This window comes from Coturnix japonica, chromosome 27 (assembly GCF_001577835.2).
Source record: "Coturnix japonica isolate 7356 chromosome 27, Coturnix japonica 2.1, whole genome shotgun sequence".
NCBI lineage: Eukaryota > Metazoa > Chordata > Aves > Galliformes > Phasianidae > Coturnix > Coturnix japonica.
Window position 1 is genome coordinate 3,506,681 of NC_029542.1, and position 20,910 is coordinate 3,527,590.

The 20,910-nt window shown below is 50.6% G+C and overlaps 1 protein-coding gene and 1 long non-coding RNA gene across 2 annotated transcripts; one reads left to right on the forward strand and one right to left on the reverse strand.

Annotated features, from left to right (window-relative positions):
• The first annotated feature begins 6 nt into the window (after positions 1-6).
• On the forward strand, positions 7-4,120 carry LOC116654450. Its single transcript, XR_004309701.1, has 2 exons — positions 7-2,092; positions 2,543-4,120. It is a non-coding gene; the product is annotated as an uncharacterized LOC116654450 (long non-coding RNA).
• On the reverse strand, positions 4,020-20,575 carry KPNB1 (karyopherin subunit beta 1). The gene is made up of 22 exons (XM_015885810.2): positions 20,364-20,575; positions 20,114-20,172; positions 18,287-18,469; positions 16,687-16,887; positions 15,861-16,013; positions 15,142-15,201; positions 14,739-14,828; positions 14,275-14,385; positions 12,808-12,909; positions 11,955-12,179; positions 11,512-11,703; positions 10,323-10,453; positions 9,428-9,575; positions 9,143-9,214; positions 7,974-8,118; positions 7,159-7,241; positions 6,739-6,846; positions 6,339-6,482; positions 6,132-6,237; positions 5,723-5,837; positions 5,098-5,259; positions 4,020-4,704 (listed from the first exon to the last, which is right to left on the reverse strand). Coding segments are annotated over exons 1-22 (2,631 nt in total). The 5' UTR covers positions 20,404-20,575; the 3' UTR covers positions 4,020-4,703.
• Between the last annotated feature and the right edge of the window lie 335 nt (positions 20,576-20,910).

A 20,910-nucleotide genomic window follows, 5' to 3' on the forward strand; every position in this document is an offset into this window, starting at 1 on the left:
GAGTGGGGTCCTCTCCATTAGCCAAAGCGATGCCCCTATAGACACGTGCAGCCCCATCGAGGCTCCATCCCATGCCCCCATCATTGCCCCATAAGGAGCAATTGATACAGGCAATGCTGCAGGTCCGGCCATACAACCCAATGCAGACCCCCCCTGAGCTATGCATAGAGCAGCTGCATCATGGCTGGGATGGTGGTGATTCAGCAGACGTCACTTGGAGTTTGGCTGCTGGTACATGGACGGACCCCCACCATCCATCAGAGGGTCCTTTGTGGGTGGGGGGGGTTGATAGAGCAGCAGACCCATGGCTAAAGGCTGAGCTGAGCACGGTGCTGGGGGCTTCTGAGCTTCTGAGGGGTCCAGGAGCTGCTTGGAGGCCAAAAGAAAAGGGTGGGCACAGAGCAATGGGGCAGGGAGGGGGGCTGCGCCATCAATGGGGCCTGGAGATAATCCCAAGCATCAGCTGTGGCTCTGCTCATGCTCCCAGATTGCTGCAAAGTGCTTTGAAGTGCAAATGAAGGTTTTTAGCATCAGGTTGGAAGTTAATTTGGACGAAGAGAAAACAAACAGCTCAACCCCATGTGTGTGTGTGTGTGTACAGGAGGAGGAGGTGGGGGTTGCAGGGATGCAACCCAGGGCCTCCAACCCCAACCTGGGTGTCGGGATGGGGCCGAGCAATCCCCTCTCCCTTTGCTTTCCATGTTAGCACAGGAACACGAACCTCAATTTACGCTGCCAGCCACATCCACGCTGGGAGAAGCGCTATTTTAAGCAGTGAGGTTAGAGCAGTGCAGATAGAGAACCTAATCGCCCTGCCACGGCCGCTGACAGCGGAAAGCAGAGGATCGTTTTCCACTCGGTTGATCTGTGCCTGCTGCAGAGCAATGCTGGCGTGGAAGCAGAGCACGGAGCTCTATCTATTTGCTTTGCCCAGCTCAGTGCTGGGATCAAACCCTCAATGGTGGCACCATAAATGTGATGCCCGGGGGTGGCTCAGGAGCTGCATTGGATGGTTCCAAGCTGATCTATGGCTCCAGGTGTAGGGGTTGCATTCATGCATGCAGCAAGCCACTGCAGCGCTGGGTGTCCATCAGTGCAGCTCCATAGTGTCCATACTGTCTCTATTGGGGGCAGGTGATGAGGACAGAGCCCCCCATGTCCCTCCCAGCCCTGTTTTAGCTGTAGGTTCCTACAGCTGTTTGTCCCGTCCTTGCAGAGCAGGGCCCAAGTTGTACAGCATGGCTGCTTCCCATTGAACTCTATGGCAGGAAGCCGCTCCTCAGCAGCTGCCGGCAGCACCGTTTCCTCCCATGTCCCTGACACGAGGAAATTCACCACTGGAAAATGAAAGAACATCCAGCCCAGGACCCATGGCTGACCCTACAAGGCTTAACTAGGCCTAACTGAGGCCTAGTCCTGAGGCCTAGTCCAGCCCTGAGGCCTAGTCCAGCCCTGAGGCCTAACCCAGGTCCCCTGAGGCCTAAGGCCCAGCTCCAAGGCCCAGCTCCCTCCATTGAGGCCCAGGCTCACCCTATAGCCCAGGCCCTGTCCCCAAAGCCCACATTGCGGCCTGTCCCCAAGGCCTAACCCCACACTGAAGCCCAGCTCCATCCCAAAGCCCAGGTCATATCCCTGAGGCCTACCCTGCAGTCCCGCACCGAGGCCTAGTCCTGCACTAAGGCCCAGCCCCACAGCAAGGCCCAGTCCCGCAGCCCCCAGCCCCAAGGCCCACACAGAGGCCTAGCTGGGCCCATCATGGCCACGTCCCCATCCCCACCTCCTGTCCCCAGCACACACAGCAGCTGACACAGCTCCATCAGACGGAAGCGGCCGCACACCCACACGTCTCAGAGCTCCGCGGGGGCTGCGGCTGCTGGTGGGGGGGAGGGAGGCAACAGCTCCATAAGAAGTGTTGGAAACAACAACGGAGAGGCTTTTCTTTAGCAAAGTAAATCAATCAGCCCTACCCCTTCGTTAGGAGATGGGTCCTTGGCTTGTCTGAAGGCGGACGGGAGTCAAAGAGCTGAGAAATGGATGGAATGAAGGCAACGCCGGAGCCAAAGAGCTGCTATGAGTGAGAAACAGAATAAAGGTAACATAGGGATCATGTTGGGGGCTGCTGGAGGTTCTCCTTCCCCCACAGGAGCAATCAGTGCAATGGGGGTACAACACAAAGGCTGGGGGTACAACACAAAGGCTGGGGGTACAACCCAAGGGCTGGGGGCTGTGACCCACCAGAACCCCCCTCCAAAGGACACAAGATGGATGCTCAGCCCTTAGAGGAGCCAGCAGCCACCTCTGATCACAGCCAAACCCAAAGAGCCCCCCACAAACACACCAGACACGGGTTTATTTGCACTACTGTCTCAGTGTACTTTATTCTCCTGCTGTCTACAGCCGAACAGCCACACAGGACAGAAACAGGTAGCACTGAGGAATGATCAGATTTTCTTCCCTCCCCAATTTCAGGAATGGCTTTTTTTCTTTTCTTTTTTTTTTCCCCCCATTTGTTTGTTTGCTTCTTTTTCCCCCCCTCTTTTAGGAAATCATCCCACCCCACTTCAAGAAATGAAATAAAAAGAAAAGGCATTTACTCGAGCTTGCGGCCCAGGCCTCTCGCTGCCCGTACTTGGGAGCTCCTCCTCACCTCAGCACCTGGGAGCTCGGATCAGGTTTGTACACTGGTTCAAAGTCGGCACTTGGACTTCATTATCTGAACCCAGCACTGAAAGGCACATATCTGATACCCTGTACAAGAGCTAGCGTGGATGCAGACGCCGACGGGTCCGAGGATCAGACTGGGAAGAGGAAACTGGGGGGGGGAATAACACAAATTGCCACCTGCTTGCTGCAAAGAAAACACCATCAGCTAAAGATTTCCTGACTCCTTCCTCCCATAAAGAGGTTTTTGAAATGCCCGCGTTCAAACTGCAGATTCCAATGGTGGCAGCATCAATAGCTGCCCTTCAATACAACTGAAATGAGCAACACTCACACCCTTTCACCTCCATTCCTCTGGGCTTATTGCTGAGGGTTTGGGATAAACAAGGTTTGATTCCTCAAAACCCTCATTGAAATGAGATTCTGATCCTCGACGTGGCAATAAGACATTGTGCGATCAGGGGAGCAGTGAGCAGCCAATTGGTTTGGGAGTCACCCCATCAGTCTGTAACTACTCGGGTTCCCCTTTAGAAAACTGGAAAGACCAAGAATACGAAAAGGAAGTTTTGGGGAATGTTTGACACCATTTTTATTCATCTTTCAAACTGCAGTGGAAAAATAGAACCTTTTACAAGTGCCGTCTTTGTGTAAGCTCAAGTCAGTATATATATATCTTATATAAATTTATTTCTTCCTTATTTTTTTTTTTTTGTTGTTATTGTTGTTTTTTCAAGTGCAGCAAAGAGACCAAAACCACGTCGGATTGGATTAAATAAAGAGCACAAAAGGCCGAGCAGTTTCCAAATGGCATTTTTATCAGGATTTACGTCTGAACATTGAATTTATCCTCATCTCTTTTTGTTTTTTTTTGCAATCCAAAATAATACCTGAAAGTTTTATTTTTTTTTGTTTTTTTCAACTCTTTGGCACAATTTTCCTGGCTGTTTTTGGGGGGCTGCTACAGTACAAAGTCAAGAGAGCTCTTTCCCTTTGCGTTCTCACTGCCAATTCAGAGCAACTCGATGCCTGGCTTTGAGTCGTGAGCCTGAAATCTTGTTTGACCATTAATTCTAGACCCTCTATACCCAAGAGTTGGAGTTGGTTTGGTTTTATCCCCCTCCCTCCCCCCCCCTCCCCACCATTTCTACATTCACAGTTGAACAACATTAAGGAAGGAAAGGCGCTTTGATGAAAGGAGACCATGAAAAGCATCACTGGGGATGGGAGCTCTGAACATTCGTCAGTGTTTCCCCAAAATAAAAAGCCCTAAAAGGAGCGACTTTCCTTTTTTTTTTGTTTGTTTTTTTTTCCTTTTTTTTTTAATCTTTTTTTTTTTCCCCTTTTTAATACATCTCTTACGCTGCATCAGTAGACTGAAAGAAAAACAAAAACTTCGGTTAGTTTATGAAATGCAACAGCGAACCCCATGTTTGCTCGTGGGAAAAGAAAAAAAAAAGATCCAACTGCAATGGACTCGAATGTGGAGAAACCGCCTCATTCACACACACTCACTCTTTAGACCCAAAAGAAATCCTTCACCCCTTTCTCTCTCTCTCTCTCCTCTCACATCCCGTGCACCGACAGCATCGCGTGGGCCCAAGTTACCGCGGGCGGATGGAGGTCGGCTCCCATCTCTCCCTCTCTGCTGAGCAGCCCAGGGATGCCGACCCCACGCTGTCGGAAGGGGCTGCCCATTGCCAAGCAGAGCCCGGTGCTCTCACTACTCCAAGAAGACGACCACAAGGAGGCCAAAAAAAGGCTTTCGACGCTCAAGTCAGTGCTCAGCTCGCTAACAGCGCTGCTGCTGTTGTTGCCGTGGTGGGGTTTTCGATGTGGTGTGGTTTCAAGCCTCACTCACTCATCATCCTCTCATTCCCAAACATTCAGCATCCGTGCACACTCCTTACTTCCGGGTTGTTGGTTTTGTTTTGTTGGGTTTTTTTTGTTTGTTTGTTTGTTTTTTTCCTTTTTCTTTTTGTTTTTTCTCAAAAGATTGGAGATTTCCAGCGGGGGGTCTCAGGTGTCATCCCAATGGTAACAGATCTGCAAGCAAAAAGGCACCATTCACAATCGAACCAAACACGTGCCAAGTCCAACCTTCAGCCAGTGAAACACCAGCAAAGCAGCACAGACATAAAGCAAACAACGGGAACTCAGAGGGTGATGCAATCTCACACCCCCCTCAACAACCTGCTCCTGTTAAAGGTGCTTCAGCAGCACTGCAGAGCACACAGAGCTCATCTGCCACCTCCTCTGCGTATCTCACAGCACAACGAGCCCCCCAAGTCCCCATCAACACGCTCTCGTTTACAGCAAGATAAACTAAGAACCACCTTGTTGAGAGCAGGGCTTTTGTGTAGCATCTCATTCCGGAGTCCGGCCAATTTCCTAATTCCACAACATGAAAAGGAGGTAGGTGGGTGTTTTATCCCTTACCAAGCTTGATTCTTCAGTTTTCTCAGCTCTTTAGTCGCCCAGGTAGCAAGGGTTTTCGTTTTGTTCGTCTTGGATCTTCTTCCTTCAGTTAGCAGTTCATGTATCATGGGTCTAGCTTCTACTAATTTCAGTACGTCTTTGCCAAACGCTGTACACAAATCCCTGAAGAAACAAGAGAGGTTTTGAGGCTGAGAGCTACAAACAGTTGTGCCAACATCCGCCCCGATCAGCTCTTGGTAGCTGGAAGATGATTCACAGCTCATGTCCTTTATGAATGGCTGCATAGGGTCACTCATTGCAGCAGAAGCACAACTGAGCTTCTCTTAACTGGGACTAAATAGAGATGTTCAATCTCCTGTCCCAAGACAGATGCTTCCATTGGCTCTCCATCTAATTCCAGTCCTGACTTGAGCTCCTCTGCTCCACTGCTGCTCTCACCCTCCCAGTTAAGGACCTCACTTACACTGTCTGCTTTACACCTTCAGCTAAATGCATGGCACTGCACTGAATAACCCAGGACTGGTTGACACATCAGCCATAAAAATGCAGCTTCAGATGTATTTGATGTACAGAGTTCTACCTAACAAACAGGCTGTTGTTGCTCACACGGGATCAGGATACTCACCCTATCAGTCCAGCAGAACACGCCACTACTACGTCCGTATGATCCTCATCTCCAGCAATGTGGTCAATGTAAGACAGAATAAATTCTACTCTGGGCTGCACCAGCATCACGTCCGCTGAAAGAGAAGAGCCTCCTTAGAGCAGGGTGAAACATAGTTCATGTTTAATGGTTCCACAAGTCTGACAAGGCCTTCCTGTATGGATGGCCCAACTCTGAGCTGTCAGACAGGGAAGGAGCACATAATGCCAAAGGAGGAAGAACCACAACGAAGGGCACTAAGGGAACTACATCGGCAGCTGAGTGCTCCCTCCCCCACAGAAGTGAATTAACAAGGACGTGCCCATCCAAGCAGGCTCTTATCACCCCTTCATCATTTCAATCACAAAAGGAACCCCCACAGATGACTTACGGTGCACGTTTTCTTGGTCTCCCTTCAATCCCTGAATGATTCCTGTGTAAGCTTCCAGGCAACCCTCCCTCAGCTCATTCAGGTAATCCACCATGTCATAGTCCGACTGAAAGGCAGCAGGAGAGCACCAGGTGAGCAGCGCCCTCAGCAGAGCACACAGCCCTCATTTATGACTGTAAAGAACCACAGAGCACGTGGCTGCCTCACCTTATCAACCTGTGCTTGGGAAGCCTGCTGGAGGGTATTCAGTACAACATCCAGGTACTTCTTGAATTCCCCTCCAATAGCAAGGGCGATATCTCCAAACACAGAGAGAATCTGTGGCTTCACAGACCTATGAACATTTTCATTCTGGAACAGATTTCAACACCGTTACATTCAGCTGCACTTCCCTGAGAGGAGGAGCTAAGAAACCACGACCTTCACTGGCAATGGGAATCCTTATCCTCAACAGAGCTGGATCCCATTCAAACACTAAGTGACACAGTTGTCAAACACGAGATCTTCAGAGCACGCCTAGCACTTCAGCTTCTCCCACCTCCCACTTTTTCCCCCTCAGCGTGCAAGCCAACTGTTACTAACCACTAATGAGAAGGTAAACACTCACCCCCAAGTTCTCCAAGAGCAGCTGCATAACCTCGTCACAGAAAGGCAAGATGTTGGATTGCAGGGCTCTGCATAAGTCACCAACCAGGCCCACTGCAGCCAGACAGACCTGCAAATAGAACAGCAAGTCAGACACCCACCCGGTGAGTCAGGCTTCCTCTCCATCCTCACAGCGTCAGCTTATTAAATTAAAGCACTGAGCAGTGGTGACACTCTATGGGCATTAATGTCACCACCAGTAACATCCCCAATGGCAGCTGATGAGCCCTATTGAACTTTATGAAGCATTGAGTTGTGAAGAGCTGCACCTCACCACCACGAGCTGTGCTGTTCCATAGATGCACACCTGCTGAACTCAGCACCTGAGAGCAGATGGCAGTTTGGAGATGGCAAGCACAGGGCTGCCTGCTTTGACCTCTACCTGGTATTCAGCATAGTTCTTCAGTCCAATGCCAAGGAACGGTTTGAAGGCATCCATGTACTTCAGGAACTCTCCACCTAAGACTGTGCATGGAAAATAATCTTGTTAGAGAAAGGAACTCCCAACCTGCCATGCACTTCATGGACCTCAATAAAACCCACAGTCATCCTCCACCTAAAACAGTGCATAGCACAAAGGCTGAGCACTGCTGAAGCACATACATGGGGACCACAAAGACTCAGAGAACTGTTCCTTCATGCTGCAAAGTCCACTGTGCTGTGTTCCCCCCCTCCAAGTTCCAAGGCAGCTTCTGACCATCAGCTCATGCTGCCACCACCCCATTTGATTTCATTTCACCAGCTCTGACTCACTCTAATGCTGACCATCACCGCTGTGATTTTCTTTTAAATAAGAACAATGACTTTAAATCGACCATTGAGAAAACATCCCCAAAGCAGCAACGGGTCTCAAGCAGCAGCAGCGTGAATCACTGAGCCACTGAAGGAAGCAGGTTCCCATTGTGCTCAGCACAGCACACAGCAGAGCTCCTCCTTTCTCTTGGCAGAATTTGCATTGTAACCACGTTATTAACAGAAAACGAGCTATTCATTCAAGAAACAGCCCAGAATAATCCAGCAGACTCAGGGCTTCAGTGACAGATGTGGCAAAGCTGCGCTGTCAAAACCACACCTTGAGGAAAAGCAGGAACTGAACGTGGTTGCTTGAGGTTTTATGTTAATCTATATGGTCAATGAGAGCAGGGAGCACCCCGGGCTGCACCCAGCCCTGCTCCCCAACCCCAGCGTGGCACCCACCTTCCACCAGGGTGCTGACTGCCATCAAGGCGTCCTCCTGCACACCCCCTGAACCCGCCGTGCTCTGGAACATCCTCAGCAGAGATGCCATCACCACGTCTGAGATCTGCAGGGCATCCTGGTGCTGCACCTTCCGCAGGACGTTCTAAAACAAGGAAGGGAAGAGAGAAAGATCATCATTGCTTCCACTTATGCTCAGCTGAATTATGCCTCCACCTCCCTGAGCGCTTCTGAGCATGTTGGGCTGCTGAAAGCGAAGCTGCTGTTTGAATTCTGCTGCTGCTGAAATATGCTTTGTCAGTGCAAGCACAAAGTCCCATTCGTTTTTAGCTGCATTCCGTTTCCCAGCTACGGAATGAGCTGAATTGACTCGTTCCTGCTGCATAGGCTGTTCTGCAGGTTCCCTTTTGTAAGCTGGCATTACATGTGGCCAGCCCAAATTTGGCCCTACATTAAAAGACGAGCCTTTCTCTAATGACAGCAATGCCACAATGATGCCTTGCTGCCAATTACAGGTGGCACAGAAGCTCTGCTGGTGCACCACAGAATTGCATTTCAGAGATAGGGGTCGTTAATCCAAGACACAGCACATCTTTACAGCCAACTGCAGCTGAAATCTCCTCTGAGAGCAAGAATACAGGGCAAAAAACATCCATCTTAAGACCAGAGTGACTCTGTTTGGGAAATGAAATAACCCCACATGGAAACAAGAGGTGTAATAGGTCATGCTGAGCCAAAAGGAAAGGCTCCATACGCAGAGGGCTCCCACTCCATCCCACCTTCCTGCAGTGCTAAGCAGCAAAGCTTCAATACTGGGCAGCCTGTGCTTCAATGGGACGACGTGGTGAAGATTTGGGGAGAAAAGTGGCTGTTTTCAATGCACTTTGTAAGAAGAGGAAAGGAGCTGAAGTGCGGTAACGCTCCAAGCCACGTGGGTGTTCATTACCAGATGTTTAATTTCAAGGACACTTAGTGCATTTTAATTAGTGCCGTTTTAAATAAGAACACCAACCACAAGAGGCAGATGAACAAATTAAATCTAGTGCGGAGCTTTTTTGCTGGTGCCAAACAGAGCAATTGTTCACCCTGAAGCCAATGTAAGAGCCAACCCTTCACAACCCCCAGACCTCCTCCTCTCCATAACCACAAAGAAGGAATGAGGAGCTTACCTGGAGAGTAGCGCAGAGAAGAGACTGAAGATCATTGAACTGGATTCTGTCTGAAGTGCTTTGGATGTGAGACTGAAAAGCAAAGAACAGAACCTCAAATACAGAATACTTCTCTCATGGTCCACGCAAACCCAGCAGCAATATATAGGGCAGAAACCCCCCTTTTAAGTATTTGCTCCTTCCAATTTAAGAGGAGAGGCACCCTTCATAAAGCATCCAACCTGTCCATAAAAACACACAGCACTTTATACACAGCCAAGGCTCAAACCTCCACCTCCCTCCTACCTCCATCTGCAGCACTTGTTGAAGCCGCTCCATGATGACCAACGTTGTCTTTTGGACAGCAGGGTAACAGTCCTTGGCACTGTTCTTCACTATTTCCATCAGAGCTTCGTATGCAGAGCTCCTCAAGTTATTCTGGTGTCCATCAGGCCTGGAACAGAATTTACAGTAGATCTGTAAGAGCTTACATCCCAGCGCTGCAATGAGCCTCTCCCTATTGCAAGATGTGAAAGTCAATGACATTTGTAAAGCTGTTTTTGGACTTTCCCTTTTTAATTTAACTTGCTATTAATAATGACTTCCAGTATCTTCAGACAGTGAGCCCAGGAGCAGCAAACAGCTCAAAGCCACACACAGCTGTGTGCTGCGACCCTGCCTAGGAAGGAATAGTGTCAGGAGGTGAGCTGTGCCTGTAGGTGCCTCCCCTGAACCATAAGCTGAACCAGAGACAGCTGAGAGCTGTTCTGAGATACCTGATGGACCACAGAGCCCTGAGGCAGACACCACAATGCTGGCTGGAACTGAATGAGACACAAAGCGAGTTCAAACTGCTCAGACAGGAACCCCCCATTTAAGATCTTAACCTGCAAAAGGGTTTCAGCTGAAGGATCAAAAGTGACCCAAAAGTTGAACTGCAGAGCTGTCAAAATCCCTTACGTGACCTTGAAAGCAGAACAGGACTTCAACACGAGCCTTACTTTTGCATCTGCAGAACCCAGAAAACATTTTGCCTTGTCTATTTATATTTCAGCTTAGTTTGGAAAAGGACACTATGCCAGAAAGCTCTTACAAAACACCATTCAGATCTATGCTGCAAGAGAAGGAAGACCAAAGCCTTAAGGAGAAGGGGTAGAAAAGGCATCTCTTGTGTTTCTCAGGCCAGCTGGGTTAACGTTACCTATCTGTGGTCTCCAGAAGTTTCTGAACTATTAGCTCAAATGAAGAGGATAAGCAGTAGGTTGCTGGTTCTTCCTGATCATCAGCTACATCTGCAGCTTCATAGGCAGCTTCAGCAAGACTAGTGAAGGCCTGGAACACAGAACAACCATTTCTGTTACCCAATGACTTCACCCCAGAAACACATCCCAGCCATACAAACAGGTGCAGGGCTAACAGCTCCTTTAAGTGCCCATTATTATTCAGGGTACTCAACTTTGGTGCAGGAGTGGTGAGGATATGGAAGATGTGAAATGAAACACAGCAGAAAGTCAGACTGCCTGAGCCATGCAGGCTGCTGGTGCTGGGCAGACAGGACCTGCTGTTATCAACCCCAGCTTAGAACAGGCTGCAGACTGATGGTAACAGCTCTGAGATGGGGGGGGATTAAAGAAAGCTGAAGATCCCTCATCGTCACTGCCATCTATAGACACGTGCCAGTCATCGCCTTCCCAACAGCAGCCACAGCTACGTGGACATCTGCCAGGAGCAGCAGAACAGGGAGAAGCTCCCACGCTGATTTGAAGCCATCAATCCTCTGTCATAGCAAGAGAATGGATCCTATCGTTTCTAAGGGTTGTTCTGACGTGCAGACACCCATCTGTAGCTGAATTCCTATTGCAAGCAGCAAGGGATACATCTTCTATATAGGGGGGGGGAGGACAGTGATGCTGCTTGGTAGCACACACCCATCAAGATGATAGAACTGAAGTTAACCCAAGGGACCGCAGCTCTGTCAGGGGAGAGAAAACTTCATGCTCCTCAAAATGAGTCCTGAAGCCACTTCTGAAGCGAGTTCAGGTGATGGGAAGCAAGGTGGGTTGTGTTCCCCTAAGAACGAATGGGCAATTCAGCTGTCCCAAGAAAACATGAAAGCCCAGCATGTCTGGAATGTGACCATGTCTCTACACACCCATTATTGTGGACAACCTTGGTTGTTCCTACTTGAAATGCTTTTTTTTCCCTTGTTTTGCCTCTCAGAGGCACAAAACAGACTGGAGATAACAACAAGAGCTGTGTTTGCTGGGTGACCAAGTCAGGGTTCATCTCTGCCACCTGTGTAAGTGTGCAAGCATCAACCTGTGTGTCTGCATAACAACATGAGCTGCCTCCCTTCACTCACAGCAGCAAAAGCAAAGGGGCTGCCTTACCCAGCACACGTTGGAGGCCACCCGGGGCTCAGCGCTCAGGCCCTCAATCAGACACTGCAGCAGTGGGGCGAGGTAAATGTCATTGATGGCTGCCTCAGGGAGCATCTCACAGATCCTGCCCACGGTCCAGGCTGCTGTGTCTCGAACCACAACACTGGGATCCTTCATCAGCTCTATTAAAGTCGGCATTGCCTGGGAGATAAAGGAGGTCAGGAGAAAGGTGTGAGCATTTGCACTATGTGGCTACAGGAATTTGTCAGTGTTTCTAGCTTTAATGTTATCTATAGGCTGGCTGACTTGAGCCTGGGACAGCAGGGAAGATCATCCAGATCCAGTGAGTCCATCACTCTGATATCTTAAAGTTTAAGACTAAGAACAACACAAAATATGAGTCCTCCAAATAAACCAAAGGGTTTTTCTCACAAGCCTCACCATCATCTCACCTGTATAACTAGTGGTTTGAGCTGGTTAGGCTCTGGTCCTTCCAAAATGCACCCAAAAGCCATCACAGCTGCATCTCTGTATCGCCAGTCTGGGTTTTTGATGTGTTCTTTAATGAAGGGCAGCACATGAGGAACAATGTCATCTTCACAGCAGGTTGCCAGCAGCATGAGGCAGACACCTGCTGCTTTACAGGGGTTCCAGTCGTCATCGTCATCGTTTTCATCCTAGGAAGAGAACAGCACCCATCAGCATGGGCAAAAACCATCCCTTCCCACTCATAGGCAATACCACCCCACTGCAGGCAGCACCACCCTGTTGCCAGGTGTTAAATATAAGGGTCAATTCAGATTTACAATTGCAAATCCCACCCCTGGCAGAGAGGCAGCCCAAGTTACGTGCTTCATTCATCCCATTTTAACCATCACTTGGGGTTTAACCCGCTGCATTGGAACCCTCTGCACCCAGACAGACAGTGAGAATCACTTTCACAGCACTTCATCACAGGAAGCCAAAACTCCACCCTGCACAGCTTAATTAACAGCTTGATCTTATTATTAGACCTGCTGCAGCAAGTGACTCCATTAACTTCTATCAGGCTGCGGAACGGAGTACAAACAAGTCCCCGTGCAGCTCTCAGCACCCACTAAAATAAACAGAGACCTCAAAGCTCAGTAAAGCCAGACACTGAACCTCCAGTGATGCAGACAATGTTGGTTTTACTCGTGAGGAACACAGAGAAAGATACAAACCTCTTCTGAAACCATAAAGATAAATGTGATGCTGAGTGCAGCCGAGCGCAGGAGCAGCTGTTTCCACACCATCCCCCTGGATATACAGTGTTTTGCAACTCACCTGTTTTGTTAACGTCTGTGTTAGAATTGGGACCAAATACTGCAATGCTCCCTTAGCATAAAATTTGCTCGTGTGCTCCGGAGGTTTCCCCTGTTCTGCTGCCTGCAAGGAAGCACACAATGCAATCCTCAACACAAGCACCACATCTATCAACCCACACTTATAGGATCTCTCCTGCACACTTCCCAGCACCAAGTCACCACTGCATACATTAACCTTAAGGTCAGCCCTACACCACATCCAGTTCCATCTTCCATCAGCACAGCTCAATCTGCTGTTCCATAAACATAAAGGGCCCAAACAGAAATACCCTGTTCTGTATCATTAACAAGTGACCCCATGTAGGAAAAGCAAGAGGTCCTTCTGCACACAAGCTGAACCTACACGCTGACTGTCCTTTTCTCCTTGCTATTTTGGGCAGGCAACACCAAATATATATTTAGCTGCTTTTCAAGATGGCTCTGATTCATCTACAGGCCTTCGAAGTTTAAGCTCTTATTGATCTGTGCCACTGATTTCTATGCAAACAACACCTGCATGGGGAACAACACCCCAGATTCATCCAATGCGAAGGGGAAAATCATTCCTTGCATCCCATGACTTCTCTCCTATGTCAGAACAGGACAGCACTGCTGTTCCTGGGGTCTGTTAGAGGCACAGAGCCCATAAATGTAGAGCCCACCAGGCACAGGCAGTGGGTAAACCCATAGATGCTCCCCCTCCAACTCAGACCACGTTGCAGCAGCCCAAGGTGCCATCAAAGCAACAGCTCCAAGGCATTCAGGACAGTGGGGATCTCCCAGCGCTGTGCTGTGCCTGCTATACACGCTTAATGTGCTTTAAAGTGAACCTTACAGGAGCTTAAAACTCGACTCCGGGATGTTAAAGAGGAATCAGGTAGCTGTCATGTATCATCTCCAGGAAAGCAGCACCTCCCTGTCACAGTGTGTTCACATCAAAGCTGTCAGGAAATCTTTATCTCAAGTTGTTCTGATTCCCAGCCAGGTTGGCATTAAACCATTTGGTTGGTTAAAAAGGCAGCTCGTCTTCATCTGATCTGGGAAGCAGAACAAGTTGTATTCGAGCTTATACTGAAAGCAATGAGTTATGGAAGGGGGTGATGGACAGTGGCCCCCTGTGCAACTTTAACCCCAAGCTTCACATTTACCTTCAGCAGCAGAACAAATCAATCCCAGCTGAGTGCTGGGTGAGACAGCTGCCAGAACCGAGCCAGCAGCTCGAAGCCAAGCTGCTCTCTGCAGAGCCAACACGCCCCGTGGGCTCCGTGCAGCCCCAGGTCTCAGCTTCTATCAGTCATGCATCACGGAGCATCAGAGTGGTGCATGATGTTTCATCATAGACCAGGACTGCCACACCAGGGGCATGGAGGGGGGCTACAGAGAACAGCAGGACTTGCAGATGTTGTTAAACCACGACTGCAGCTCAACCAAAGACAATATTACTCACCTCTGATGCCTCTATAGCCAGATCCATCTCCTCATCACACACGTTTGACCAGAACTCGATTCCCTGTAGAGCCACCTCATCTATGTCACTTTTCATCGCTTCAATAGTTATCTTTAGGAATGAGAAAGAAGGGAAGGGAGAGAAGAATGTTTTTAGCACATGGTTTCTCCTGACACAAACACCCGAAGGCTCCACATCATCTGAAATCAGGTGCCACGGCTGAGTTCATTGAGGACAAACTCATGTCACATCAGCTACCCAGGCAGGGCTGCTGAGCAGACCCAGCAGTCTATTCTGCCCCACACTTGGGGGTCTCAGCATTGGGTTAAGGGGCATCAGGAACACACAAACACAGCCAGAGAAAAATCAAATTGAGGACGTAGGAAGAGGTTTCCTCCCAGACGAAGACAAAGCAGCACAGGTGGAGTTCAGCTGATTTTATCTAACATAGTCCAAGTACTCACAGCAAAAAGTGCAGGACCCATATACGTCTCCATATACTGATAATAAAGGGACATGATCTTCACCAGGTTCTGTAATGCAGCCACTCGTACCTGTCAGAGCACAGAATGGACCCAAGGTGTGACAACGAACAAGAGAAACAGGCCCAGCATCCCAGCACCTCCATTTACTCCACACCCAGTGAGGTCTTTGCAGCTTAAATCCTCCGAGCATTTCACTGCTCCTAACATCAAATATGAAACTCAGGGTGTCTGAGGACTCACATGCCCATCCCCACCTTAACAGCCTGCTGTTATTGCTGCTCATTATAGTGCTATGAGTTCTGTTCAGCTTCCCAAAAAGGGAACAGTGATAAAAATCAAAGCCCCTTTCCAGCCATCAGCACATCCTTCAGCCTCCACTCACCCTCGTATCTGGACACTGCGTTGCTTCACAGACTACTTGCATAATAAAGTGCCTTTCAGACTGCAGGAGAAACAGAAGAACATCAGGTCACAAAAAGCTCTTAAGACTTTGCAAGGCTTCCTATGGAGAACGTGGTGTTGAACCTCTACAGCCCCTCTACAACCCTTGGATAGACATACAGCCTAGGAAAGGTTCCCATTCAAAGACCCTCTAAGCTGAGGGTTCAACCTTCACCCCATCCTCCCCCCTGGTAGGGTCCTATGGGATTATCCTTCACCCACATAGAGGAAAGGAAAAGCCACCCTGCAATAGATACCCCCCTATTTGAAGGCTTGCAGGCCTTCCTCCCCCAGCCATTCCCAGAGGCAATGTAAGCTGGATTGCTGCCATGTAACTCGAAAGAAAGCGCTGATCCAAGCGGGTAACGCACACAGAGCAGCATTACAGAGAGAAGCTGGATTAGGAAGCAGATCTAACAGCCCAAACTCAGGTCAAATTCAACCCCAAAACTCAGCAAAAGCCTTTTTTGGGGGAAAAAAAATACATTTCTGGAAGCTTCCAAAGCATTTCTGCATCACAGGAACACCCAGCCAGCATGGAAACGAATCCAAGTCTCAGATGTCATCGGGTTATGCATCAAAACTCAGCGTGGTGCATGATTTCTCATCATAGACCATGGATTCTGCCCTTGTACTTTACACCCTTTCTCCCCCTTTTACCTCTTTGTCGAAGTTTGCTTTGGTGAATTCCAAAGAGTTCAGGAGTGCGTTCGTAGCTGCAAGCTTCACATTGTTGCTGGGCTCTTCCTTTCTCATTCCCTGGATGATGGCTGTCAGGATCTCGTTGGATTTGTCTTGAAGTTGCTCTGGGTCCTAAAAGAAGCATTGAGAGTCACACATGTTAAACAGCTTCACTCCATATATCAAAGCCATTGCTAATGCTTGAATTCCATGAGCAGGATCATAAGACATGAAATCCTTATGTCCACTGGGAGCACCAGAAACCAAACGTGGTGGATCCCAGCCCTCCCTCACACCCCATTCTGCCCCCTACCCACCCTCCATCCCTCCCTGCTGCTCCTCATTTCACCCTTTTCAACACCAAAGAGCTCCGTGCTGCCTCCATCCCTCCCTTAGCAGGGACTGCCCTGCTGTGCCACAGGAGACTGGCATGGATTTGGATACAGCCAAACGTGCTCAAGAGCAAACCAGCCCCCCTAATACACTGAACATCCTTGCTGGCAACCCATCCTTGCACCTAAACCTCCTTCCGTGAGGTTAAAGAGACCCTTCTTTGCATGAGGAAGGAGGTCAGCAATTCCTCAGCCATGTAGAGGAAGCTCCCTGCTCACCTGCAAGGTTTGCAAACTGCAGTTTGCCCACCCCGCAGCTGTGCAGTGACTTTGAAAAGCGACCTGGATTTGTGCTGCAAAAGCAGGTCAGCTCCTTCAGACACCGTGTGTGTGTGTTTGGTGCTGGCAGAGGGATCCTAAGGACGAGCAGTTCGGCCCATAGAGGTGCCACAAACAGGAGTGAAGTTACTCACAATATCCTGGCAGATGTACCCGATGGCCTCCAGCGTGGACTCCTTCATGTGCTCAGTGCTGTGCTGGTTGGTGACGTTGGCCACCAGCTGGGGGATGAGCTCAGGCCATTGGTTCATTGGGATCTCGGCGCAGGCGATGCCGGCCACGCACTGAGAGGCAGAGCTGGGCCGATACGTCTCTGTGCCCAATGTCTGCAGGACCTGAAAGCAAAGAGAAGCGTTGGGGTCTGTGTGTAGACAGCTCTGCCAGCCCTATATGTGGTACTACAGATATATTGTAATGCCTCCTGGGCTCAGCTCACCCCATGGGATGAAGGCAGCCATGGTCACCCCTTTAGGAAGGGGGTTGTGGTTGTGACTGCACACACTGCTGTCACATCATACAATGGTTCAGGTTGGAAGGGACCTTAAGGGTCACAAAGCTTCTGTTGCCACCAGCAGGGCCACCAACCTCCATAGATAACCAACCTCCATAGATAACACTGCACAGGGCTCCATCCAACCTGGCCTTGCACAGCTCCATGTGTGGAGCATCCACAGCCTCTATATGCAGCTGTTCCAGCACCTCCCCACTCATAGCAAAGAGCTTCCCATTGACATCCAGAGCTTCCCATTGACATCCAGAGCTTCCCATTGACATCCAGAGCTTCCCATTGACATCCACACACCAGCAGCTCACCCAACAACTCCTCTACAGATACAAAAGCAAACCAAGAGTGCTCTGAAATCACCCCCCCAACCCCAGCCTGCTTCTATCAAGACAGAAAGAAACGAAACTCTTTGGTTTGCAATTTGATGAGGTGGGGTTTTTTTTCTTGCATACTTATGTAACTGTTTCTCAGAATGAACAAGGGAGGAGCCCCTGCTTTAGCACTATCCAAGCACACCCTTCCCTTTCCCAAATACTCACCAAGTAACACCAACCCCCCCCTCAGTCCCTCCCATCACTCAGACTCTCCCAATCCCTCCCATATGAAGGGGTTTGGGGTCAGACCCCCCCCCCACCAACAACCCCATCGCTCATGGGTCACTGGATACAGCAATGATGGAAATAACAGGCAGCCCAGAGCTGAAGGAAAAGCCCACCATGGGGAACTGAGGGATAAGACACAAAGGATTCTGCTTTCATTTAACACCAAGCAGCAACCCAATGCTGTGAGCTCCAACACACAACACAACAGCTTAATGCTGCCAGCAGGAGCTATGATCCCCTTCCTATGCCATTAGAGCACACAACTGTGTCGATGACCCAACCTTGCGCTGCTAAATACAGACTCCAACATCTTTATTAAGACAAAACCAACATATAAAGCTTAAAACTTGCACCACATGGAGCCACACACAACCATGCACTCCTATAATCCCATGAGGTGAAAGAACTCAGGCACCACTTGTGTCACTGCAATACTGAGACTCCTTTGTAGGAGCCCTTACATAAGACAAAAGGAAAAGCAGCAGCCCTAAACCTGCCTGATTTTCACCCCAATGCTTCTACAGCTCACAGCACAGCAAGAGTCTGAGCAGAAAGCAAAGAGGACACCAGCCCAAGAGAACCCAATGGGCTCAAAACCAGATGAGAAGGGAAAAGGAAGAGACTCACGTAGTTCTTGACCTCCCTGCGGGCGTTGGCGTCGATGGCGAGCCATCGCTGCTGGTATTGAGCCTTGATGTCGGGGTCTTTAGAGGTGAGAGAGTTCTTGATCTGCAGGCCGGCTGCCACTCGCGCTACCTGGCTGTTCCCGGGGTTGGCCAGCACTCTGGACAGTTCCACCAGGAAGGTTGGCTGTGGGAGAGAAGGGGAGGAAGGGGCTGAGACCCCTAACTCAACCCAGACCCCCAACCCAACCCCACCCAGACCCCCAACCAAACCCAGACCCCCATAAGAGGGCAATGCTTTGCTTGGCTTCCACCACCTCACCCAACAGACGGCCACCTCCTGCGCTCTCACCTGCATGGAGCATCCTCTGATCAACCCACATAGGCCCCACACTGGGATGTGAGCATCTTGGGGGGCAGGCAGAGTGGTGGGGGGCATCATTACTTTGCCCCTTTGCTTGAAGGCAAAGGCCAAACCCACAACCCAACACCCCCAACCCAACCACCCCAAACCCAACACCGTGTGCTCTGCTGCTCCTCCATGCACAATGTAAGGGCTGCTGGCCCCCATAGAACCAAAACCCCACAGCAGGTCGATGCACAAGGAACTGCTGAAGCCCCAGCAGCATAAAGCAGAGCTGCTGATCCAGCTGCAGGACACGCTGTGCCTCCTAAAGGCTGCACAAAGGCCAAAAGCTTTTGGCTTCCCCAAATGCATCCACATACAGCACAGCCCTCATCACCCCGCAATGGGGAGGGGGCACAGAGGGGGGCAGCTTTGCTTTCAGGAAGGGGGGATGTTGCTCTGTGAGGCTCTGGAGCATCACCCTACAAAAGGAAAGGCTTGGGAGGTGTGGATGTATGGAGCTCTATGGGGTGGGACGGCTCTGAAGGGTCCCAGCTCTAAGCACGAACCCTATAGGGGTTATCTCATGTGATGAAGCCGGGTTAAAGGTGAGGAATAAGGGTGAAATGAACACATTGCTGCTGCTGCCCTTAAAGGAATGACCCTAAATATCCTCCAGCACCGGCAGAGCTCTTCCATTCCTCCTCTGGGTTAATCCATAGAGCTTTAAGGGCAACCCCTACAGGGGGAGGGGGCTTAAATGGCCGCCCCACAGCCCCTAATACCCCTCCCATCCACATCCCTATAACGCTGGGGCAGCTCAGACCGACACAACCCCATAATACACCGACATCTCCACTCAATACCAACACATCACAACCCCAATACCCACACGTGGCTCCCGTTAACCCCATAGGGCCGATATCTCTCCCTTTTCAAACCCTATTTCCAACCCTAAGCCCCCAATTCGGCCCCACCCGGGATAGGCCCCAGCGCTGACTATGGCCGCACATGGCCCGGCCGCTCCCCTTCAATGCGCCCCCATTGGCCGCCAGCACAACCGGGAGGGGACGGGCCGCCATTGGAGCTGAGAGGAGCGGGAGGGACCGAACCGAATAGGGGGGGGGAGGGTAGGAAGGTGGGGGTGGGGATGGAACCGAACCGAACCCAATAGAACCCAATGGGATGGAACTGAACCGGATAGAACCGAATGGGATGGATAGAACCGAATAGAACCGAATGGGATAGAACCGAACAGAATGGGATGGACAGAACCAAAGGGTATAGAACCGAACCGAATGGGATAGAACCGAACCGAATGGGATAGAACCGAATGGGATGGAACCGAACCGAACCAGATAGAACCAAATGGGACAGAACCGAATGGGACAGAACCAAAGGGTATAGAACCGAACCAAATAGAACCCAATGGGACCGAACCGAACCGAATAGAACCGAATGGGACGGAACCGAACCGGGCCTCACCAGGTTCTCGATCGCCGCCTGCTCCAAGAACTTCTGAGCCGCTTCCAGCTCCGAGCGGTCTGTGATAAGGGATGGGGGGGTCGGTTAATGGGGGGGGGACCCATAGAGACACATAGAGACCCATAGAGACACATAGAGACACATAGAGACCCATAGAGCCCCTATACCGGGTGTGGGGGGGCACAAACCGGGCCCCCCCCCCATCTTTACCACACAAATCACCACACGGCCCGGCCCCGCGCGGCCTTACCCGGCGACACCGTCTTCTCTAAGATCGTGATGAGCTCCATGGCGGCCAGAGGAGGAGGAGGAGGGAAGGGAGGAAGGGGAAGCGATGGGGTGGGTTGGGGAAGGGGGGGATCAGGAGCTGCCGGTGGAAGCGGCGGAGGGAGAAAAAAGGCCGCGCGGGTGGAGCGGTGCGCGCGCGCACACCGAGCGGCGGAGGGATATCACGGCCTCGGCCCGCCGCCCCGCGCCCGAGCTGTGATTGGTTGGAGCCGGCAGGCGGCTCGATTCTGATTGGTTGATATGAGTTTAGGGGTGGGAGTTGGCGGGCGGCGGGGTGGAAGAGAGGGGGTGGGGCTTCCGGTGGTGCTGAGCGCTGATTGGATGGAGGAGAGAAGGGCGCGCCGGGGGGCGGAAGTACTCGAGGCCGGAAGTAGCGCGAACCGGATGTAGCGCGGACCGGAAGTAGCACGAACCGGAAGTGGCGTGTTTAGCACGTGTTGGGTTGATACCAGGATGGAGAAGCGGCTCCAGCCCCATTAACCTACAACCCCCCCCATATCAACCCCCCC